The sequence below is a fragment of the Gymnoscopelus microlampas genome, assembly GCF_963454915.1.
Source record: "Gymnoscopelus microlampas genome assembly, chromosome: 17".
In the NCBI taxonomy this organism is placed as follows: Eukaryota; Metazoa; Chordata; class Actinopteri; order Myctophiformes; family Myctophidae; genus Gymnoscopelus; species Gymnoscopelus microlampas.
The window spans coordinates 31,761,315-31,787,098 of record NC_139954.1 but is presented as its reverse complement, the minus strand read 5'-3'; the positions used below and the strand labels follow the sequence as shown (position 1 = coordinate 31,787,098).

General features: G+C 37.5%; 3 protein-coding genes across 6 annotated transcripts in view; all 3 read left to right on the top strand.

The window, feature by feature from the left end:
* Nucleotides 1-1,785: 1,785 nt before the first annotated feature.
* Nucleotides 1,786-3,412, top strand: hoxd9a (homeobox D9a; the record flags this gene model as incomplete). Its single annotated transcript, XM_084084391.1, has 2 exons — nucleotides 1,786-2,407; nucleotides 2,635-3,412. 2 exons carry the CDS (start codon nucleotides 1,786-1,788, stop codon nucleotides 2,880-2,882), a joined length of 870 nt encoding a protein of 289 aa, XP_083940517.1. The 3' UTR covers nucleotides 2,883-3,412.
* A 9,267-nt stretch (nucleotides 3,413-12,679) lies between these two features.
* The window catches only part of hoxd3a (homeobox D3a), a 17,290-nt gene continuing 4,185 nt past the window's right edge, over nucleotides 12,680-25,784 (top strand). The window contains exons 1-2 of one of the 4 annotated variants that reach the window (XM_084084044.1): nucleotides 12,680-12,776; nucleotides 25,207-25,266. The gene's annotated coding sequence lies outside the window, so the exon portion shown is untranslated. Of the gene's footprint in view, nucleotides 12,777-20,930; nucleotides 21,291-21,500; nucleotides 23,256-25,206; nucleotides 25,267-25,784 lie in introns of those variants that run through there. The other 3 variants (XM_084084045.1, XM_084084046.1, XM_084084043.1) reach the window with 3 other exon arrangements.
* On the top strand, nucleotides 16,302-19,227 carry hoxd4a (homeobox D4a). Its single transcript, XM_084084047.1, has 2 exons — nucleotides 16,302-16,893; nucleotides 17,311-19,227. The coding sequence occupies exons 1-2, from the start codon at nucleotides 16,425-16,427 to the stop codon at nucleotides 17,607-17,609; spliced, it is 768 nt and encodes a 255-aa protein (XP_083940173.1). The 5' UTR covers nucleotides 16,302-16,424; the 3' UTR covers nucleotides 17,610-19,227.

Below are 25,784 nucleotides of genomic sequence, written 5' to 3'. Positions count from 1 at the left end.
TATATCTTTAAAAGTGTTTTCCAGTAATGGCTATAGACCTACTTGATCCGTTTTGTTTTCAAAGTTTCACGTCCTATAAGGTATATATCCTACTTTTGAAAGGTCATTGTGTGTGTGATTCTTTCAGTTCTGCTTCGTCTTAATTCTAGCAAAGCGAGAAAAAGTGAGTGACATATAAGGACACTCTTCAGCAAAGTTCCTGCAAAAAATAAATAAACATTGTTTAGCATTTTCTTTAATCACGTTCTCGTTGAATACTTTTCAATGCTAGGTTTCCTTCGGTTCAGCTAAGAACTATTCCCTTTTTAAAATGTTGGGCCTGGGTTTTAGCAAAAAAAATTGTTATAAATGTATAATTGTTACAGTCATTTAGCACTAGTTACCCTTTCATTTTAAACAACATTAAAGCTTTGTAATATAATATAATCTTAATATAATGGGACATAAAATGCACGTATTTGTTACCGTCCGTGCGTGAACTGAGAAGCCTAACGAATTTTCCGACCTACACACCTATGTGCACACTTGCCAGGGATTGTTTAGAGTGGCCTATACGCGCGTATATGTTCATTGTAAAATTGCCTATACCGACAAAGAAATAGTAATCCACCGTTTAATAAACGTGGGGTTACTTCTTCAGGCCTTCGAGTAGCCTACCAAACATATAGGCCACTTCATATTAAGGGTTCTATGCGTGGAAGCCTATTTAGTTTTTCAACTTTTGATGGCCGACTGATCATCTGCGTGACGTTCATGCACAAATTCATTGGCATTCCACAAATTAAGCTTTTCCTTCATTCCGCGGAATAGGCCATAGCCTGATGGTCACGCAGGCTTTCTCCCATTCTTTTCATCTACTGTATGATGGCATATAATGTTCTATGAGTAGGCATTTCTAAGGCTATAATATACTATACAATAATCAGTCCAACTTGGCCTATACAGGCTATATGTAGTTCATCTGGAAAATATATTTTGGCTTCTATTGAAGGTCACCAAGTTCTATACTAGCCTAGAATAATACCAAAAAGAGATGTTAGTTCTGTTTAATAAAATAACATGATCTGCATTACTCTTATGTCCGACCTTTCAGACAGTAGCCTACATAGCCTACACTTTGTTTCTCCGAGAGTGCTATTTTTTATTAAGGGCACGTTATATGTTTAATCACACGCACCTCATAAAACATTTATTGATACATAAAGCCATTATGGGTCTCCCTGACTGAATACAATCACTTCACAAACGCTGCTTCCTGGTGATTTTTTTTTAAAGAAAGAAAAGACAAATCCAGAAAAAAAGATTCTTCGTTGAATAGAAATTAACAATGGAAACGCCACAGTGTGAACGGAAATGGCGTCTGTTATTTTACAACATGTTATTACATTTATTTTACGAGGACTCCGAAGTCTATAAAACATTTTACAAGCACTGGGGGGTATCATGACAACACTGTAAGAGTTTTCTCCAACATAAAGATATAGAGCATCAATGTTGATCGGCTGTTAAAGAAACATAGCTTATATATACTAGTAGTCCGACATCCTCCCCATGCCACACGGGCACATACACATATCCTTCAGCATATACCTTAACAAAGAATGTGCATTCAGTAAGAGATTTCCCACACTTAAGTCATGATGTGATAAGCTTTCTTTATTTCTTAAAAATGAAAAGATAAATGAAACATGCCGCTATCAGCGGACTGATTTACTCGCTGTATTGGTAAATATGATCACGTGATCTATGTAACCAATCCCCGTAGAAGAGGCCAGCAAAAATACTATGATTGTTCAGGGGGAAGCTTCCCGTAACAGTGTAACATTTTATATGAGTAGGAAGAGATCAAAAATGTCTACCAGTAGCACTCTTAGCAACTGTTATGTGGACTCTATTATGGGGCACGAAGCGGAGGACGTATACGGGGCGCGCTTTATTCAGGGTCCACACACGGTGACCCCAAGGCCATCAGGTGTGGGGAACAACGCAGATTTCGCCTCTTGCAATTTTGCGACCAAGTCAGCCGTTTTCCCGTCGTCCTGGTCCTCGGTCCACCCGCAGCCCACCGCCGCACTGCCAGGGATCTATCATCCTTACGTGCATCACCACCAGCCGCATCTGTCCGCCTCAGACAGCAGATATGTCCGCTCCTGGATAGACCCGATTTCCAACCACGTTTCTTTTTCCGGCTTTCACACCAGCAGCAGTCGACAGTATGGAACAAAGCCCGAAAGTTTGCCGTCGAAAAGCACTGAGTGTGATACTTTTGAAACGGAGACGCGAACGGCTGCCAATGATTTCGTGCGTGGAGTATCCGAAAGCACCGAAAAAGTGCCCAAAGAGAACATTGGAAGTGATCTTTCGAGTCACAGCGAGCCCAAAGAAGAGAAACAACAACTTGACCCAAGTAAGTAAACGAAATAGCCCCCTGATTTACAACCCACAGAACTGTACGAGCTGGGTGTGTAAAACCGGAGGTTTTACTAACCTATAAAAGTGTCTAGCGCTCCTATACCACGGTCCGGAAAAACCCCGACTCCAGATTGGCCCCTGATTACAAACGTAGTAGTTCAAAAACATACTTTGCAATCACGCTCATGTTCTACTTCATGTTTGTATTCTTTCCCTTTTCAGACAACCCAGCAGCGAACTGGATTCATGCACGTTCCACGAGAAAGAAGCGGTGCCCATACACAAAATATCAGACTTTAGAACTAGAAAAGGAGTTTCTCTTCAACATGTACTTGACGAGGGATCGACGTTATGAAGTTGCCCGCATACTCAGTTTAACCGAGAGACAAGTGAAAATATGGTTCCAAAATAGGAGGATGAAAATGAAGAAGATGAACCGAGAGAGGAACAGCAATAAGGACCAGCTATGAACTGCCCGCTGATGCCATGTCTCATTTGCGGGGTTTGCAAGGAAAATAAGTAGTACACATTAGGCAGGCATTTAAGTAGATTATAGTTTATTTTATTTTTTAGATATCACAGTAGTTCATAGGCCTATCATGGGAAATGGAATAGAAATCAAATCAACAACAGAACATCAGATTTTTGCCTTGGACACATCGCAAAGACGGAGAAACTTTGATGCAGAGAAGTTATCTCTGCTTTATTCTAAACAACAATTATATGTTGAGGGGTTTCCAGGAACCCTGTTAACCAAATTGAGTGCATTATGCCAGCTGATTAAAGCGTCCCAAATATAGGGGTCAATAATAATGTTTTTTTGTTTTTTTATAGTTTAGATTTTGGAAAAAATATCCACGTATATAAAATGTCCACATAAACTATAGTTTAACTGTTTTTGGTCATCTCAAGAGAAAAATAGGCTAGCCTATATCAGTAAGTTATGCATTTTGTTTGTTTTACCAGTGTCTTAAACTGCTTCCCAAAGGATATTTGTATGCAATGGTGTCAGTATACTGCGCTTTTGGTCTGGGGGTCTTGTTTGTGGACCGTCCTAGATCAGAGGAAAAGGTCCCGATCCTACCAGTGTCAATAAATACATTAAGATATTCATATTTAGTTTATTTCCACGGTTTTTACTGTTATTCTATTTTTTCTATAGCTATAGACACTAATACGTACAATGTATTATGGAATATAATATATATGTGTGTGTGTGTGTGTGTGTGTGTGTGTGTGTGTGTGTGTGTGTGTGTGTGTGTGTGTGTGTGTGTGTGTATATATATATATATATATATATATATATATATATATATATATATATATATATATATATATATATATATATATATATATATATCTCAATCATCAAAGCCTAGCTACATTTAGTGTTGCCAAATGTAGCTCGTCTAAACTCCAGTTGGATTTTCAACACACATGATCAACCATATATATATATATATATATATATATATATATATATATATATATATATACACACATGCACACAAACCAGAATTTAAGCTTTCATTGGAATAGGTGACATTTTGAATTCCATCATTCCTATAGGTTCAAATTGTGGATTTGATTGTAAACACAGTCGAACTAGTAATAACGTGTTTACGATTGAGAGAGGTGCTGCAGGGATTTCAAATTTATTGTTCAACTTGTACGTATAATTGCTTTAAAGCAGGAAGAAACTTGGTCCAATAAAGCTATAGAAATGGCTAGACGTCTGGCCTAAATTAGTTTATTGGCCAGGCCAGCAATTACACAATCCTTTGAAACTCTCTTTCTTGGGTGATTGTGTCTCTTGCTGACAAACAGAAATGTAGACACTTTTCTACAGAGTGTCTGGTCGATAAATTGTCCTCGTGACTGAGAGGAAATCACCCCCACCTTAATGGTCACGTTTATTCATCAACTCCAGTTCCCACAACTTAACTTTGACTGTTGTCTGACGTCACTTACACTGTTGGTTCCACTTTTTTTAACCAGTAAATGAATGTAAATTGTAAAGTAGCTTGTATCTACGTCCATACCTACTTTCACCCTGGCTTGACCATAAACGCATTGATGCGTTCATGGAGGAAAAGCCTTCGCAAACTTATTAAGGCTTTCTGGAAAATCAATCAATGATATAATCAGTGACCACTGACCAGTAGCCTAGAGAAACACTGACTGAAGTAATGTAACAAGAACTATTCATTTAAGTATCTGGAAGTAACAAGTAAATAGCCTTGGCTATATATTTCAAAGTGGTTGTCATTATTGAGGGTCATATGAGCGCTAGGGGGCGACGTTGTTCTTCAAGACTCAGTTTGAAACCTGGTCACATTTTGCAATACTATACTGATCGATAGGTAACGTTATATCCAAAGCTAGGCCAGTGCCTCATACAAATGGAAAAAAAAGTCCTGGATCATAAAACAAATATATAGCTTTAATTATACAATAGTATATAATATTATATAATATATATTTTCCGCCTTTTGTATTTGAGGGGTTAATCTTTTAAAAGTGTAAGATATTGGTTATTTTATATGGCATTCTCATTATGTCACATTTCTTAATTCGTTGCTTAAATCAAGTTTAAATAAAGTTATGGGCTATGTTGAGATAGATAGTATAGATACACACACACACACACACACACACACACACACACACACACACACACACACACACACACACACACACACACACACACACACACACACACACACACACACACACACACACACACACACACACACACGCGCGCGCGCGCATCCGGCAAGTCAATTAAACCTCAATTTGTGATTACTGTTGTAGTGTAGTACAGCAAACAATATAAATATAAGTACTCTTTGCAAAGTCCCAAAATGTAATTATCCCTGTGCGCATGCTTTAATAGGGCAATTAAGAAAAAATAAGACTATTCGGCTACTTGCAGGATATAGTCTTCTGTGTTGCGCAATACAATAGCGGGCACATTCTGTCACTCGTAACTGAAAGTCGTGTAATTTATTTTTTAGTCTAGTTGAGAAGTCTTCCCGCCAATAGAGGAGCTTTTGGTGCAACTCAGAATCAAATGAAAACAAATGAAACAATCCAAAAGCCACAAGACTCTAAGAACCACGGTTGTGTTTCTACAAGTGTTGGCTGTGTGTTAAACCATTTTTTTCTCAGATGAAAGAGAAGGCTCGTCCTATGCTAAAGTCAAGCCGAGCCATGGATTTATTAGTTAAGCTGAATTTTCTTGTTTTTTGATGATGCACGGCAGATCAACGACAGAGCTCAATCAGCACAAATGGACTCCAAAACATCAGAGTAGCCTATAATTGGGGAAAGTCAAGTGCCTGGTGTGGCGTTCATATAGGCCTATAGCATATAGCAACAGTGAGAATATTCAAGGTTGAGAACTAGGCCAATGATGATACACATTCTAGCAATGTTTTTCTTGATCTATTTTTATGGAAAAGTAGGACATGAGGTTATGAATGTTTACATGCATGTGATGTGTCATTATAGTTCTTTGATTATTATAAGTTGATATATCTGATCTGCCATGCATAGCAGAATAATGTTCTGTTACAGTCCAATTTTCATGCAATTACTTACTGCATTTCAGACTTCATACTATATATATATATTTAACTTTGTCATACACTGCAGTTATATTGCTCTCATGGTATTTCTTTAGTTCCAATTCAACTTTCATGCACTTTATCCACTGCTGAGGGTGGATAAAGTGAGAGATAGATGTTAGTAGACAAACATTGGGTAGAGTAGGTGTTACAAACTGCAAAAATGCTGCTTTACATGAGCTGAGATTGTTCAAGCACTTCTTCACCTGACAAATATTGTACTTCTGCACATGACTTAATCACATTACTCTTAATTTAAGTAATTTCCGTACACTTGGAAACACTAAAATACATTTCCTCAAAAGAAATGAAGAAAAAAAAAACTACCAGTGAAGTTGGAATGGATTGAGATTCCATAAAGCATTTAACACAGAATAAAAATGGGAAAAATTAGTCGTACCTGAGTAGTTCATTTGAACACGCCTAGAGTGAAACAAGTACACATTGATTTTTCATGCATTTCATATACCCCCAGGAGTGAAAGTGCTAAACTATTATGACTGATGGGGTGGATCAACCTGTCGAGCAGTTTGAATGAAGGTTCTCAAAATGTAATCATAAAAAGTTCATTATCATTGATAATGTGTGCAAACCATCAGGATGTGGAAGTTTAATAGGTTTATAAATGGATGGAGCCACTCAATGGATGGAGTTCTACAACTCAATGAAGTGCATTCACATTAGGCCTATTCAATAGTGATTATGCTTGTCATACTTATATTGATATGAAAGTACAATGGGGTTCTAAGTCTGAACAGGCTCTACCCAATGTTGACTGTTGGCTAACACAGTGGGTGTCACACATTGGCCTTTCTAGATGACTAGAGTGTATTGTGTGCATGCACTCCCTCACATGGTTGGTCTCAAGATTCTGAAAATAATGATTTAAGTTAAATACTATTCTATAGTGGCCAAATATTTGCGGAGGAAAGTCATAATGAGCTCAAATGGGAAAAGTTATGAACATGCTGCTAATCAATATGTTGCCATGTCCTCAAAGCGCTATATGATAAGTATAATCATTCAGATCGTAATGCAGTGGATATAAACGCTGCCCGTGTCCCTGATCTCTGTAAAGATATGTTAATAAGCCATTTGATTATTGTGTCAAGGTTTGGAATCATCAAGTCAGTGCTTGCTGATTCACATGACACGACAGAGTTTTTCCTGTTTTTTTTTTTTCTTTTTTAGCAAAACTGTCTTGGCAGCGTTTCTGTATTAGGAATTTGCCGACTGGATAGTTTGAAAACTGCCTATAAAATCACCATTAAAGAGAATACAGACATTTCTCAATAATAACAAATAACAAAATGTAGGCTGTCAAATGTACAACGTGTTTGTGGTGGTGAAGAAAAAGTTCTGAACCTCAAAAGGTTAAAAATGGCACCATGTTCATCGCGCGCGCGCGCGCGCACACACACACACACACACACACACACACACACACACACACACACACACACACACACACACACACACACACACACACACACACACACACACACACACACACACACACACACACACACACACACACACACAATGTTTTCATTAGTGTATCATTAGTCCTCAACTAATCCGTTTTTTAAAACTATACTGTTATGGCCACTAACTAACACCCACTTATTAGTAGTATAGTAGCCTACTACTTTAATAATTGATCATTAATAAACCAAAAACGTGAGTTTCCTACAAAGACTTCAAACATTCCCATGTGCAGAAAACAAACCTGGTTGGCTACTACTTCATTAGCAAAAAGGCTCAAAATAAATAAATAATAATGGTGATAATAATTTTGATACTATTTTGGCACATTTTACAACACTTGGTCTAGACCACTAGATTTTAATATCAGCTTGGGATCATAATAGCCCTCTAGCAAATGAAGGCATCCATAGACGCTTTGTATTTCCGTGCTTAAAGGAAATAGCTAATAGGTAGTTTATGTGTCATAGCCACGCCATACTTGAGTTCAGCCTATTCAGTGCCGTTACAAAACTGTAAAATACAATGGGATTACCAGATTTCCGTTTTCTATCGCAATCTAGATAATGTGACTTTACTTCCTTTATTTGACATCAAATGCAGCATTATCAGGCCCTTCAATGCAGTTTGCAGCATCAGGCCTATTAGAAAATATTGTCATCGAGAATTGATCATTGCCAATTGTTTTACGGTAGTGATTTTTTTCCTATGTTTGCAGGCTCCAGAACGCCTGTGGCACAGATGCGATAATACAAATAAATAAACCAGGCCTACATGAGCGAGATGCAGTGTGTTAATGCTGGCGTGGTAACACATAAAAGAGACTGAAAAATGGAAGCACGCCCTTCATCTTCCTGTATACACGCTCCTATTGGTGAGATCATACAGCCAGGGCATGAGGACAATTCGTTCAGATCTTCACTTCATGGTGTGTTTTAAGCTCTTTACGCTTTGCATAATTTGGATAAACAGTGCAACCGTATTAGGCCCAAAGGGCAGGCATTACCATATGGGAGAGAAATTTCACACAATAGTGAGAAATGTATGCTATCTTATGATATGTTCAACTTTTAACGCACACAAATACAAACATAAGATGTAACATGTTCTTATCTAAAGAACAGAAAAGGCCAAGTAGCCTATGCTATAACATTTATGATTCAACTTACTTTTTTCCCCCCACGGGTAATCTTTAAAAAAAATAATAATGAAAGAATGATATTCCATTCTGCTGTTCTGTCTGCAGTGTAGCTATGTTGCATAAACTATAGTGCATCTGAGTGACAAGCTAATTTAAAGTGTTGAATTGATTATTGAACTGAAATACATACATTTCATGGAGAATGTATTTAAAGTTATATATATAGTCTATTACATAGTAATGTAACAGTAATATGTGTCGGCTTACCAAAATGTACAAGATAAAAATTACTTTGCAAAATGTTGTCCTATATATTTTTTCTTAGGATTCGGCCTACAAAGAGCTATTTGGAGTTTGGACCAGCTACAAAATAAATTTAAAAAAAAGTGTAAAGGCATATAATTTACCAGCATTTTTTTTTTGTAATTAACAAACCACATTTGTGATCTTATGGCCAACGTGAGAAATTAAATCCTAGATTCTTGTCAGGAGCTCACTGTTTTTGGAGGGGGGGAAAAGAAGGAAAAAAGGGTTTCTTGTTTTTCCCTCTGCAGAGGACAAGGAAAGGCTTCTGCTATTATGCGCAAAGATGAGAAGAATTGCTGCAGTCTAAATTCCTTTTTGTGAGAGGACAATTTACAACTTGGTAATAGACCTTTTTATGTGGCTCCATCGCCTGTCATTGGATGCCACTGGTCATGTGTGAGAGGCAAACGTCTTCATGGCCCTTTTCCTGATTTCCCAGGCGATTTTTCCCACTGCATTCTGCTTCTATGGCGTTCCAACCAATACGCCCCTGTCTCCTTTGCTAAAAAGAAATTGACTGTCATTCGTTTCATGAAAGTCTGAACAGCACAAAACTGCAACAGGACACTGCTCATTCGCTCGGATCGTCGGGAGAGCATTTCAACTTTCTCCATATCTGGCCTCTTCCCAGAAAAGAACACCGGCTTTATGCACAGCTAAATCATGTATTGCATAGGTAAACCTAAAAGAATAAAGATGGATTACCTACCATTTATAGGTAAGCATTCTGTGTAACTTTGTATTTTGTATGCAGATTTTGTATGTTCTGAATGTGTGTCAAGTAGGCTATATGATTGTGGAGTTTGATCGACAGCTTCCTGTCTCATTAGTTATGTAAATGAGTACCAGGCTAATAACGTGCAATACACACATGTAGTGTGTATTAATGTGTTGCTATATTGAGGTTATCTGTTTACATACTAAGCAATTACGTTAAAGGTAAGGGTGGGGGTGGGGGGGGGGGGTGGTACACAATTGATTTGACTACAATTATGCGTTAAGAAGCTAATACAATTGTGCTATAGTTATTTAGCCGAATCTTTACCAGTGTGGTTATCACAGTGCCATTGGAATAACCATGTTGTGTTGTGTAAATGTATTTACTTATGCATTAAGCACATCAAGGTTATACTGTATGGCTTTCGTGCTGGTAACCTGTAAATTGTGTGACAAATACTTACGTTTTATTGGCATAAATTAATGTATTCACTAATTTCCTTCTCACTGTGAAATTAATAGCCCAATCATTTTATTAAATTATCCTTTTCACAGTTCGTCAGCAGGGAACAATACCTGCATGCAAAGTTTGTTGAAATTGTGTTGTCCATGACCATTGCTAAGTGACCAGAATGTAATATATAGGCTGTATACTTGTGGGTATTTTATCAATTTTTAAACAAATAAGAAACGTTCAGTAATACAAGATTAAACGTATAACCTTCGCTATACAAGCCTAAAGCCCCAATGTAGGATTGGCCTGACTAGCCCTGAATGCATAGTTATTAGGCTATAGATAGCCTTTATTGACGAAACAAAAATAATGATGGTTCACTATTTTGGAATGGAATGTATTAAGTTTTCCATTTGAAGCCCAGCGTTCATAGCTGTTTTCAGCTGCTTGGAGATGAGGCCAAGCGAACAAAGACAGTATTTCACTGTTGCCTGACAGGCAGCTGCGAAAGTATTTACAGCCTTACTGCAATGCGGCAAAATGGAACCGAGAGGATGATGGGCTGAAGTGGGAGCCTGAGAAAATCACAAAGGAATTGGGCCTATGCTTTTGTTCCTTTTAAAACTATAGGTTCTTATCTTGTGTTTAGTTGTTCTAAATATATTGAACATCACTATTGCTTATACACATTATTTTATGACTAGCCACTTTGAATGGACTCGTCGTATCTGCTCTCTTTGCTTTGTTTAGTCTATAGATAAAAAACAACAGCAGATAGGTTATTGGGGATGATCTTACGTAGGAATTTGTCAAGGTTTTTGGCAATATGATAAATAACATATATTTCGTCCTTATACATCAATTTCTACCTTATAGGTTTAGCCTACCTCATAACATATGAACATTTTTGTTAGTGTAAAATACGTCTAATCGTTGACTGAATTTTTGTTAAATGTCATATAGCAACAAGTATGGCTTGCTCAAACACCTCAGTGACCAACATCTAAAATAAAAGGCTACTGAAAATGCCAGCAGAAGGCGCTATTGCCCAACAGTCTGCTCCAGGCTCGCCTTCGGCAGCATTTAACTTGGGGGAGTTTCGAACCATGTGATTGGCTGAAATACGTGACAAGCAAATAGCTGCGTATTTTGAAGTGGTTCCAGGGAATTATTTACACTTGTGGGTCTATGTTTGATATTCTACGACCACGTTGTAAAAGGGGATGCTCAGGCTAAAGGTTGCCTTTATAGGTTTTGATGAAATAATGCAGCCATGCTGGTTTGAACGAAGATTGAATTATGCTTAAATAATAAGGGTTTGACATGTAATTATGGGATGTGCTGTCAGTGATAAGTGAAAGAATAAGTATCAAAGTGATGTATTTAGATCTACCAACCCACACAGAACGATCCTGTTTGTTATAGGTTCGGTACAGTAGCCACATAACAAACCAAACAAAAACATTCTGGGTGCAAACAATACTTTAACTGACACTATGGGGTTTGACTAGAGAGACAGGCAAGGACTTGTCTTTAGCCCAGATTGGCTCCTATTATTTGAGTTTAAGAGGAGCTACACTGTATGAATTTCATTGGGACTGACGTCACTGGAAGCATGTTGGGCGGGGGAAGGGGGGGGGGGGGGGGGGGGTATAATAACTGTTCTGCATGAAACCGTTGCAGACCAAGAGGCATTATAACTGCTGAGGGCACCAGATCCACAAAATGTACACAAGGTGCTAATTACTAATTGATGGCTCTTTGATTAGCAGTGAAAAACCATAGATGATGGGTATTCAAATAGTGATTTAAGTAAGCATTATCAAGTTATTTGCCCTCAAAGAACCCCTATGCAAACAACTTTTAGTTAATGTTATTATCAATGTTTTGTTACTCTGCAAACCACCCGAATGTCAACGACAGGTCAATTTTACAGAAAGAAATGTGGAGCATTCAGACATCTAATTTGAGCTGGTCTACTGAATGAGGCAATCGCCATGTTTGGTTTTGATCTTTTTTATTTTTATTTTATTTACAGACAGGCAGGAATGAGAAAATAGAACACAACCAGACCTTATGTATAGCCTATTATGTAGCATTAGCCTACAATAACAAATAGAAAAAAAAAGTTCACTGGGATTTCATATTGCCAGATACGTTTTATTGGATTTATGGTTTATGGCAAAGGAAAGATGAAAGGCACTCAATGCATGAGGAATGAATTCGCGACGCAGGACTATGATAGTCTACATGAAAATGTTTTTCTTTTCTCCGCGAAATCACTTCCGTGTCTGTTTGTAACATGACAAAGTTACAATCCCCCTATCAGTTTCTTAATTTCTATAGGTTGCCTTTCTTCAGTGACATCGGTGTAATCGGCGTTATTGAATAAGTGCAACTTTGAGGGTTATTTATGTTCTGCTGCGGCGTCGTGAATGGCTGTGGGGGAGCACGTGATGCCATTAAAGTTTGTTTTATGGCCCGGGACTTGACAAGCCAAAATATAATTCTCATTGTGTATTAGAAAGACCGTCCAGATGGTTTGGAATAGAGCTCAGATTTGGTAGGAACTATACGAGACGGAATATGGATCCGTTTCTTCACCAGTATCATACGTGTGGCGGTCTTGGTGGTAAGCTGTGTTTTATCATTTGCCACAGGCATGCGCTAGTGATGTCATCAGGCTCCGTGCAGTATAGCATATATTGTTCGCCTGCCTCGAAACAGAGGGCTAGAGAGTGCATGAGGACAGAAGTGACGCCTCATCGCGGGCTACTGGAGGACATAGGCTAAAAGCATAGTTTTCTAGCTGAGGTTTGAACGAGATACCCAATCGACTGCGTTATTGGTTGATTGATATTGATAAGTTTGCACCTATTCGTGTTATGAAGTTTGTTGGTTTGATTGATGCTCATCAAATTGTTGGATTTAACTTCCCCTCATGTAGTAGCCTATTTATATATAGGGACACTCGACTTTGTTTTCGGAGGTAGAATGCGTATATCTGCTTGGAATGGGACAGATTAACTTGCTACCAGTGAAGCTAAAACAACATCTGTGTTCAAAGGCTTACAGTGGCCTGATGTTCGTATAGTAGCTACAAATGCTTATTTTTTAACAATTAACACTCCCTTAAATAACAATTATTTGTAATATGATGGAAATGGATACATGCTATATTTTATTGAGTAGGCTACTAATCAAAGTTAGCACAAGTCCCATTTACAGTTGGCTGATTTACTGAAGAGGGGCATTTCGTAGCCTACTCTTCTGTTAGGGTGCGCGCCATATATAGGCCTATATGCCGTTTTAATGTGCAACCGTTTTAATTTCCTCTATTAAAGCTTGATGCATTTACTTATTTTGTTCAATATGGGCCAAGAAATAGTTGAATCCCAGTGAATATCCTTGCTGAGAGTGCATATAAACAAGACAAATAAGTGTTAGTTAAATACACTGCACCTGTAATAAAAATATGAGCAGAAAATGTTGCTAGTAGAGTTATAGAGTTATAGCTATATTGCTATAGCTATTCAAGAGACTAAGCCAATCATTTTGGTTTAATCGTTTTGTGACGAAGACAAAAAGTAAGAAAGTTATCCATTCCCTTTAGTTAATAATACAAACAACAAGGAAACGCTGACTTTATACTTCTTTTGTTCTCAAGTATAGCCTGCGCATCTTGGCTTTGACCCGTCTGAACGAGTTGCAGGGCAAGGTGAAACACAGGTCATGCTGTCTAATAAATAATTAAATGTGATGATGTGGAGAAACAACTTTTATTTTATTTTTAAAATACTTGATAGATTGATAGTTAGTCTAAATAACGAAATGTTCAACTGTTTTATTTTATTCAAAATTATAGCTATATGTTTCGAGGCCCCTATAGAGAGGCCCACAGAGAACAACAGCAACATGATGAACAACATGAAATCTCCATGAATAATACCTTATTCGTCGAAATGTAGTTTAAATTAATTTGAAAATCACTAGGCCTCACATCACAATTCTTCGTAATGGCTGACCCAGTGGGCTATAAAATGTTAGATAAGAAAGTTACACTATATGTATCAAACTGAAAATGTATTATAACCGTAGCAGAACTGGCAAATCAATTTCGTAAGCTCCATATCAAATGAACAAGGTTGCTTTATATATCAATGTAATTAATTTTTATGAAGGAATGGACATGTGGCCTTCAGGCCTATAGCATAAACTTGACACCTTAAACGCGTTCAAAATGTATTGTGTCACGTGTCATGAGTGACCTTTTGTAATATAAAATAAAATATATGATTTTTACCATTAAATTAACCAATATAGGCCTATAAACTCAGTAATTTTGCTTGAAGCTGTATAGGCCTATACCCTGTATATGTGTGCACTCTAAATACTCGGACTAAAAGTTATATGAGTTAAATGTTTTTTTATGGTCTTTGTTAGGGTTGTCTGGTTTGCTCTTGAAACAAATTAAGTAAATATATACTCTCAATTCTGAAAGTTTACAGGCCCCTACCTTATTTTATACATTGATCATCCCTGTCTCTCGTTCTTAATACGTCACATCTAAATAATGATACGAATAATAATCAATTCTAGTCAACAATCTAGAATAATACAAACCCATTTGAAACATTATTTCACTGGTAAAGACCTTCTGTCGTTTTCTGACGAGTCTGGCGGTATACAATACCAACAGAGGTGGTCAGTCGATGAATCATGAGGAATTGGTAAACTTTTGCACTCTTTGAGCTGTCAGCGGAGCAGAAAATAATTGAACTTTTTGATATGTTTGCAAATGATTCAGTTTGACCCCAGTGGCCTTTAGCCTCATCCTTTGCGCGATGGCAATATAGTCAAGCATTGCACACAGTCAGTAAAATAGTGATTCTGCTGGGTATCTGTTGCTGCATGTTCTTCCAGTTCGGAATATCCTTGATTTTGGGCCAAGAACTTGCAAAATGGTTTGTATTCTTTGAAAGACTAAAAGAGAATCTGTCTCGTGAACTTGAACTATGATGAACTATGAAATCGTCTAGAACCTTGCATTGACCTGAGTTTAGCCCATTTGCCTTTCGGTTCATACTTTTCATCGATTTTGATGGTAGAAAGGGTTTTTAGTGTGGCATGTATTTGTTATTTTCTGCTGTAAATGGCAAATGGATGCAGGATTTTGTGAGAAACTGATGCTACCTTTACTGTTCAGTTGGGACTTGTATTCCGTCGTCTATATATACCCTGTAGAACCGAATTTGTGTGATAAAATCACAGTCACAGATTCGATTCTAGGGGAGTATATGGTCGATGAAAAAACTTCGATTTATTGACACTGCTTTTTTTTATATATGCATGTCTTCTTTGATGCGACATAGCTTTCAAATGCTATAGGGACGCTGTTAGCTTTCAGAAATAATGCAGGACTGAATGAGAATGAGAATTTGACAAAAACAAAAATTGAATTAGGCCTCCCACATCAAATGATTAAACACCACCAAATGTGGAGGCTCAACAGAATTTATAAAATGTTTAACACGTCTTGTAAACTACATCATCGGTGGAAAGTAGCCTATATCGGGCTACATTTCCATGTAAGGGGATTAAATATCCAAATGCATTTACCAAAAACAAGCAAATAAAACAGCAGGATATCGCATTTTTACTCCCATGGTCTTTACTTGAGTCGTTTCTATCCATACATTATTGATCCCCAGACTGGCTACCAGCCAATAGGCTTCTAAGACACTTTTTGAAAGGGACGGGGCTCATGAAGTGATGAGATTCATGTAACTTTTGGATGACCCCTTCTTGACAAAGACAGTGCCCATCAATTGTCATCAGTCTTTATTCCCCTCTTTTATGCCAAAGGCCTTTTTGTATCTTTTGTTTGTTTCTCTGGCTTGTCGTTGGATTGGTGTTGTAGAACATTAAACGTGCTAGAATGTCTTACATAAAGGGATCAAAATGATAGGTTAATGCTTTATAGTATGCTATTTTTATTGATATTTTTTTTCAACACAAGTCATTGGGATACTGTTCCCTTTTTTCTTTCTTTTTTCAAATGACTATCTATTTTCTAACTTTCTTATTTTCCAAATGTACAAGGTAATGCTTTGTTTTCTTTTTTTCCCTAAATGTGGGTTTAATTTGGGTGTATCTGAAGTTAGATTAAATTGCTTTTAGGTATATGTTTACCCGTTTATGGAGCAGCATCACCTCTATTGGCCAATCTGGTCACATGGTTCCCTAACTTTATTCAGTTGACACCAAGTAGGAGGGCTTTATGGAGGGAGGAAAAAAAGACAACTCGAGAAAAATTAGTATTTTCTACCTTCAGAAATTAATGGCCATGAGTTCGTATTTGGTGAACTCTAAGTATGTGGATCCAAAATTTCCTCCATGTGAGGAATATTCACAAAATAACTATATACCTGACCAGGGCTCGGACTTCTACGGTCCATCGCAGGACCCAGAGTTTCAGCATCCAGGAATCTATCCTCGGCCAAACTACACGGAGCCCTTCAGCTGCAACACTGTGCAGGACTCCACCACGGTGCAGCCACGGGGTCATGTCCACGAGAGAGCCAGCCACCCTAGCCCTTTTACCGCACAGACTGAGCAGTGCCCACCGGTCCAAATGGCTGGTCCTCGGACTTGTGGACCACAACAAAACACAAAGAACCAAAATGGGATACAAGCCAAGCAGCCTGCAGTAGTTTATCCTTGGATGAAGAAAGTCCACGTAACTACTGGTAAGATTTCCCCCACGTCTCTTTTGGGATCAGCTGAGGTCTTCTATTTTAGCTTCAACGAAAGCATTCAGTGTAATATTTATGGGTGGCTTTGAAGGCCTCGCCAATTACACAAGTCATAAATTTTTATTGCTCAGGAAATAGGCCGCAAGGTGAACGTCTCAAAGCTCTTCAAAAACACTTATTGTCTGATGATAGTGGTGCTTACATTTGGGACGATATTGGAGTAAACATTTAACTAAAATCATGGAGTGTGCGTCGACATTCAGTCGCGTATATTTCCCGAGCTAGTTTCTTTCTGTGGGTTGTCTCAAAAGTTTGAGCGTCCCGTGTCGAGAGGGGTGCTCTGTTGTGCTGTTTTGTTTAGCCTGCTGCATGGTCAACATTTGGTCACTTTTTGTTTTGTTTTCCTCACAGTGAACCCGGATTACACAGGACCTGAACCCAAACGGTCAAGAACAGCTTATACGCGACAGCAGGTTTTGGAACTTGAAAAGGAATTTCATTTTAACAGGTATCTGACCAGGCGACGACGGATTGAGATTGCCCATACTCTTTGTCTCTCCGAACGGCAGATCAAAATATGGTTTCAAAACAGAAGGATGAAATGGAAGAAAGACCACAAATTACCGAACACCAAGGGCAGGTCGGCACCGGGCTCGAACCATCTGCAAAGTCTTCAGAAGGATAACCAGACTGATATTACAACTTTATAAAGGAGGGGCGCCTTTCACGCTGCGAATAAACTGTACATATGAAAAGACAAAGGTTGTATCTAACTTTTGCATGGACTTATCTCATTTGTATCCATTTATATTTAACAAAAGATCGACCCAAGAAGTGTTGACTGACTCAAAACTGAGTCAGAAAAAATAACTCTGAAACTGAGAGGCACGTTGAATCTCTCATAATTTAATTCCTCAAAGAGGCACAGTATACCGAAACACTTTTATTTTTGCATAATAACCACCGAGGACATTGTATGACCACAACTGATTTTTATGGAGGATGTATTCACTAATGTTCTTCACATGTGAATTCAAGCAGGTAACTGGTATCGATAGGTTTTATTTAAAATGGGGGAAAACATTCGTCCAAATTACATTCAACTAAAATGGGTCCACACCGTGTTTTTTTGTTTTCTTTTTTTTTAATTCTAATTAGACATCACATGCACAAAAATATACTTGAAAGAAACATTGTTTGCATTGTGAGCCTACAACTCGGTAAACCTACTTTCGTTGAGTTGCAATTATCCCGGTGAAATATTCACTCACATTTCTTTGTGATTCATATGTTTTAACTTATTTTGTACAATAAAGCTTTGAATAATTGCTAAATATTATTCTCAAAAGTAAAACATTCCTGTGTGCATATACTATTCTGAGTGCCCTTATTCGGTTATAAATCTCTCTTGACATCTTTGTAAACAGTGTATATTTTCAGAGGCTCGCTCATGCCATTTGAAACTCTTATGGAAGATCAATTGTTCTTGCATGGCATCAAATTGATGTTGGTTAGATGTTCCTCATCAGAAAAATCTAATCCAGAATATTTAGAAATAGAAATGTTTTTTTCCCTTCATTATGGATTGTTTTTCGTATTTATTTATTTGATCAAGAATTTGTAAATTTTCGTATAGCACACATACGAGTTTAAAATATTCAATTAACTTTTTTTTAAATTCTGAAATGAGTTTGAACTCTTGTGCATTATTAGCATGGCTTTTATGCAAGGTTTAGTCAGTGTTCTTAGTTAATGTTGAAATATAGGCATTCATTTACACCAAACTAACCAGGGGCTTTCATGTCACGTTTCAAGACAGATATTCTTGTATTATACCATCATTGTCTTAAGACAAAAAAAGCCAGGAGCCCTTCCAATACTAAGAGGTCTTCTCTGTGAAGTCTTCACGATGAGAGGTTGAAAAGGTATTTCAGTTGAAGTTCGACAAAGCAGCAGTGGCAGGTTCATCCAGGGGACACCGCTTCTTTCGCCTTAGACACATTTCAGCCGCAAGGACTGACCTCCAAGCCCCTCTGACCCGCCCGGACCTACAGCATTTTCTCTCACTGGCGCACTGGTTTTAAGGATTTTTCCCCCCAAACCAAACTAAAACATTGTGAAGAATGTTCACCGCATAAATGTCATAGTTTTAAACTTGTTTAAACAATATTTATTATAGCCTATCAGGTGAAGCCCCAAACGGTTCTGATTATGCATTTGTCAATATGCAATCTGTTTGGTTTTATTTTTGTACATGCTTTTTACCTTGTATTGTGCATCCAGATGTGAAAAGTTTATTGAAAAATAAAGATTTCTACCGATTATGCATTTAAATGACTGTAAATATATATTTTTTTGCACGATACTTTTTGAGTACTCCCCCAAAAATTAAAGAAAAAAAAGAGAAATAGCCAATTAAAAACAAAGCTCTAAATATTTGTCAATTTATTTGCAAAATGTTTTACTTCAGTGAATTAAAAGAAAATCAGTTCATGCATGGCTAAGAATAACTTTGGTAGATCATTTTTATGTCTTAATTATTATAGTAATAATAGCATGTGGAGCCATCAGCCAAGCACTTAAACTCTGCACAATGGCACCAAAAGTTGTGTGGAAGGGAAAATATGTAGGGCTAATTTACTAGTTATATGTGTCTTAAAAAATATATGAAAAAGATGATATTTAGCTCTAGCCTGTCACAATTTCTACTGACAAGCTATCACAAGCGCGTGGCATGCGCAAAACCCCAAAACCTTCAAGAAATGTTCCGTAAGACCGATTGAAGGTTGTGGCGATTCTTGTGGGCATATTTTGGGTCCCCATAAAACCATTGGTATTCGGCTTCGTTTGTAGGTTAGTAAAGTGTATAAATATATATATTTCAATTTATTTTGGGATATTTTGGGGCTTTTCTGCCTTTATTTGTCAGATTGTACTAGTGGATAGTGACAGGAAAACAGGGAGAGAGAGAGACGGGGAGTGACACGCAGTAAAGGTCGCTGGGCTCTGGAATCGAACCCACGACTTGCTGTCAGGCTGCATTAGAGCCTATATGTGGTATTCACCTTAACCACCAGGTCATCGTACATACATTTTTAAAAGTGTCATCCAATTATTCTGATTTTTTTGTGTTGCATTACACCATTGGAAGAGCTTGCCTTGTTACTGAAACTAAATAGGCCTATACCCCAAATCTGGCAAGAGGTGATAAAGCATACGAGGCTGACTAATAAGGGGCACGAGCTGTTTTGACTAAGCTTTCTTTGCTTTGTTGAGAAGTTATGTTTAATATCATTATCAACACGTGTAACATGCACCATAATCTACTTTTTAAAATCCGAATTGACACACATTTTCCAAAAGTTGGAGTCAGTGGACAGTGACACACGAAAAAGACAATCTGTTGCAATTGTTCAGCATTGTTCCCCTCTCCATGGCCTTTGAACACAGGCCTAGGCTTGCAAATGGTACATAGGATTGCACAAGCGTTCGTGTTTGTGTATGTGAAGAAGAGTGAAGTGAGAAGGCAAGCCTCTCCATTTGTGTGCACACGTGCAAACACGATTCAGAGAACGATTCAGAGAAAGCAGCCTATGTAAAGTGATACTTACCAGCCCAGATTTTGCAATAATTCTACACTCATTCTCCATTTGGATGTCAGATAGAGTGGAGGGAGAGAAACAAAAACACAGGGAGAGAGAGAGAGAGTATGTGAAAGAGAGAGAAAGAGAGAAGTGTAGCATATATTATAACACTACCTATATATACACCTTATACATCACATTTACACTGTGCCTTTTAGATAGTTAATCTAATTTCATATTCAAATAATCATTTTATACCATGTCTGTTCATTTTTTCCCCATCTCCTGTCATAACTTGTATTGAACATATTATTTATAACAGGTTGAGAATGCAATCAGGTCAGAGCAACCCTCAAACGTGCAGTGTAGCTACATTGACCTACATGTCTGAAAGCAATAAATGGGAGCCAAAGGCAGAGCCATTCTCAATGACATTGCACCGAATGTAGGAATACACCGTCGCCGCGCTCACAATGGCTCTCACACGGCCATATTTGATTTTCAGCTGTACGCAGAAGCTTCGCCAAGCTAGACAGCCCCTAAGATGTATTAAACTGCGCTGTCTGCATTCGGAGATATAATTCGGAGACTATACCACTCCGCTCTCTATTCTTGACCACGTGATTGTCTAAATAATTAATGCAGCACGTCCCCCTAGAAACACGGCGTCGTCATTAATCGCAAGGACTCTATCAGACTTGAAAACTGAACAGATCCCAAGAAAATAATATCCAAACGGTGCGATACTCGGCGCAACTGTAGCCGGCACTTTATAGCACAACATCCGAACCAATGGATGCTTGGTAGGTAAATATTTCAGCATTTCTTTCTGACTGAGCTGGTAAATGACGATATCTGTCAGATATTTGATAGATTGCACCCTTTGATGGGCGCGCTGTAAACAGTCCGTGGTTGTGTTGTACCAATGCTGTGCTTTTTGTGAAATGCATAGGTAGCCTGATACAAGATTTTAACTTGCAATTCAGCTGTTGGCCAGAATACAACGATTTATTTTTTATTTTCTATTTTTTACTGTATATGGTCCAATGGTACTGGATATATGGGCTGCAGCGTTGTCTGTCATATAGTCGGCTATATGTCCCTTTGCACTGGGCCCTCTGATTGGTCATTCAGACAGTAAAAGGTATTTTAAAGGACAAAAATGAAAAACAGGAGAAATATTTCCAAACAACCTGGTGGGATTTTTAATTGATAACTCTGTGCCCATAGACAACAAAAACTTATGGCTTGACAAGCGCCTGTGCAAATTATAATCTCAGGATATTTATTATTGTCTTTATGTTCGAGGGGGAACAGTCAGTTTCTAACATTAGTCTATTTTCATTGTTAGCTTCCGGATGGTTTGATTTTTATTTCTGAAAGTCGTGGAAGTTGTGTTTGGGCAGGTTGACAGTTGTGCCTCGCTGTAAATCATTCTCAGTAATTCCTGAAAGGGTGTGAGACTGTTGGGGGGCCGGGCGAAAACTGTAAATCTTTCACTTTTATTACCCTCCGAACATATGCTGCGACGCTAGTCCCGAAACCCTCCTCAGTGCAACTTAACCTACCTCTCAGCATCCCACCGATCCTTGTGTCTCCAAATCCTCCGTCTTCTTATCGTTCATTCTTTGCACTCCATTTCCACCTTAAACCATACGATACCACTATGCATTTTCATTGAACAAAAACGGTACTTTATTTATTTGTGTTTACTTCTTAGAAAGCAGCCCGTATGCTTCAACATTGTGGGTAGATAGAAGACAGCAGACAAAGGGGGGTTACGTGGTTTATTATAATACAATTCCACTCTCAGATTTCAACAAATGGTGCCATAAATCACAAAAAAATGTATATTTTAGGCCTGTGCGATGATTAGTGACTATATACAGGAACTAGAACGATTAATATCATTCTACAATATCTAAATTGTGCAAACACTGGCATACTGTTTGTGGTGTATGTCTATTGTATCTGTTTTATTATAAAATATTAAAGCAACGTGACTTCTCACACATGTACGTCTATTATAATAAGAATATAGATGTAATATATATTGTGAATAGCAAGACTTCACCAATGATTAAAAAGAAAAATGAATAGAGCAACGCAATAACATAGGAAAATAAAGTGTACAATAAACCCAAACTCTTCCTCAAAAGGATTATCAGAATCCATAAACTATTAATAATTCCACAGTAATGTATCATTTGCTGTGTCTAAGTGTAGTTACAATCCCTGCAATGGGAAGAGAGAAAAAGAAATCATAGGCAATAGAACATTTTCACACAGTTCAGATGAGGAAATAAACGCCACCCTTTATCAAAATGGATTCGTGAGGTAAGGCTTGGTTGAAGAAGCAGCCTGAAAGGAACAATCTGCCAGTAGATCACGTGAACAAATATGCTTGTATCTTAAGGCAGTGCCTTTATTTGTCATCATAAAGGTTCCGAAACACCAAAATCCCAATGTTAGCTGCAAATGTATAGGCCTATCCGTTTCTGAATTCCTGTATATTTCATTGGGTGATTGATTGCCAGGGATTTTTTTTCTGGAATAAGGATACCTTGTTCGCTTTTTATTGGTAGTTGAATGCGAGTCCTTCCATTCTATCGGGAATACTGTCTGCATTGGTATATGGAAATGTCTGAAAAACAGCAAGATCAGGTTTAGGACAGCATTGTCTACAGACAAAGGGTGAAGGATTTATTCTGGAGACTACATGGAGAGGAATTGAGACTGAGAGGCACTGGTATATGATGAATTGATTCACAGGTAAGCAATTGCATGGCAAAATGCAACCTTTAACCATGGGGTAATATAATGCAAGGAAATAAATATGATTTATTCGATTCATAGAAGGTGATCCTTATTAATGTCGCTCTCTGGTTGGCAATTGTGCGGGTATAGACATTGGTATACAATTTGTAAAAGCAGATTTATAATTTGGACTTTCAAATATTACGGACAGAATCGGTCTGTGCTGGCAATGGATTTTCAGTTGCATTTCGATGAAGACTGACTCAGAGGAAGAAGTAGTAGAGGAACTTTTCATTTTGTCTCTTAGATCGTAAATCACATTAATTTGTTGTCTTATAGTCACGGTGGCGTTAGCCTTGATTTATGTGGTTTCAACTATGACTTTGTTAAGCTGCAACGTTATATTTTACATGGATGTAGTGTTTTGGATATTTTTGGGATTACTACTATGTTTTATAATGAAATACAACAAAGCTTGCTTTTCACTAAATGTTATTTTGTATGATTTTGAGTGTTTGTTTCAAGGTTTTCTCATGGTATTGTCAATTGGATAAAACATTAGGCCTAAATCGCAACTTAAGTAAAATATTATTCGATTACAATTATTTAGGATATTGTTGATTTTATAACTTTGCTTTCCAACAGTTATTTGATTGTGGAAAGAGACTTAATTGCACTCATCATCAAGCGAGATGATGCTGCTTGTGATTGTTGCATCTTTTACATAATATCTTACAAAATGCCAGCGAGACACCTAATCTGTAGCTATGTAATAAGAATCATGATCAATAGGTCAACATTTAGGCCTACTTATTTCATATTTATTTGAGAAAGCCTTTTCTGAATAGTTTCAATTTAATTCAGAAATGTTATATTATAACCACAGTTCTCCAAGGGCAAACAGATGAGACTATTTTAGTTAGGCCTGCATCATTTACCTGCGCAGCATATTTCTACCAATAACGCCACGGAAAATGGTCTAACTTAAAATATTAAGGATTCAGATGGCCAACCGAGAAAAATGATGAAGTGAGCTAATAGCACTTACTTACCCACACAGAGCCTTCAGTGACTTATGGTGCAACTGCCCCATTGTACGAACCAAACTACCGTATCAATGCGTAGGCGAAAAACATTCTTGTTTGAAAAGAGGACCATGTCTGGTACTAGAAGTAACACTGTGTGTTCAAAAGAACTTAAAACATAGGCTACATATGCTGCCTATTTGAGCATCTTCCACAAATAGCCTGTTCCATGGATGCATAATCATCTTTGAGGGATTTTTATCTTCAAACTAAAAAGAGGTGGAGAAAAAAAATCAATCCATCAAACTCGCGTTAAAATTAATTAACCGAGTATTTCGACGGATTAATCCCTACTTTTCTGCTTAAGGACAACCAATGGTCATGCGTCTCTTCTTCTGTATGCTGCAGCTTGAGGGCATCGGTGGGAAAAGTTGGTTTGGATTTCAGTGAGGCTTACTTGAACCCCTGCTCGTTGTTCATTAAACTTTGAGTTAAGGCTGAATGACCCGAAGGTCACTTAAAAAAGCTTATGACTGCTAAATATTTTGGCTACCTCTTTGTTTAAATCTGCATATGTAAGACTTTTCTTTGTGGTGCATTACTAACAGTGCCCATACCTCATATCAGTAGCAACTGAATATTATTTGACCAAATGAAAGAGAGAAGAAAAGATAAATAAACTAAATGAATGAGGAAAGAAAATAATTTATTGTATTTTTTTGTTTTTTGTTTTATTTTTTTAATGTGTGGCCACACACAAACTAAAAAAACAAAAAAAAAATCGTATTTTTTAACACTAAACAATTAAGCCAAATATCATATTTTTCTGTCACGTGATAAAGAAGGCCTAGTCATAAGATAGAATAGCTTTACACCAACTGTAAGCTGTTATATCCTTGACATGTAAAATGGTTTGTGTAACACATTTGGTTCTGTCTCAGGTCGAAGTGAGAGCAGTGATGAATGCGTGAGGGATACAAAACAGATCTGCGCACATTTTGGTGAGTAACATTTCTTTAATAATAATCTAAAAAAATACGAGGAACAAAACACATCCTATTTCACACGTTAACACTCATTTCAACACTAATAGGCATATTTCCCTTTGTCTAGACCTATATAAATCTATTTGACAAAAGGAGGGGGAAACTTAAGAAAGGCTAACTTGGGCCAAATCATACAATTATTAATTAACTGCGGATGCCAATTTCCTACAAATCTATTTTTTGTTTCGTTTGCAAAATAGAACTATTTTCGAAAGAATAATGCAAGATGGATCGACCAACACAATCATTTGTATAGATACAATGAGGAACAATATATTACAGAATTGCAATTAAAACACAGAAAACAAAAAACATGAGACAAATTTTAAATTACCACTCCACTTCACGAATTCCACATTCTAACAGCAAATGAGCCATCGCCAGTGTTCCATTTAATAAATAACATAATTTCCAGTTATATTCTGCGGCATGGTAGCAAACTTGCGCTTACACGAGTTAAGTAGCAACAGAAT

What these genes read in the sequence shown, in the direction of transcription:
- hoxd4a (XM_084084047.1), top strand. Translation starts at nt 16,425, where the DNA reads ATGGAGGGAGGAAAAAAAGACAACTCGAGAAAAATTAGTATTTTCTAC. An exon ending in GAAAGTCCACGTAACTACTG is followed by an intron (nt 16,894 to 17,310) that starts GTAAGATTTCCC and finishes TTTTCCTCACAG; the next exon opens with TGAACCCGGATTACACAGGA.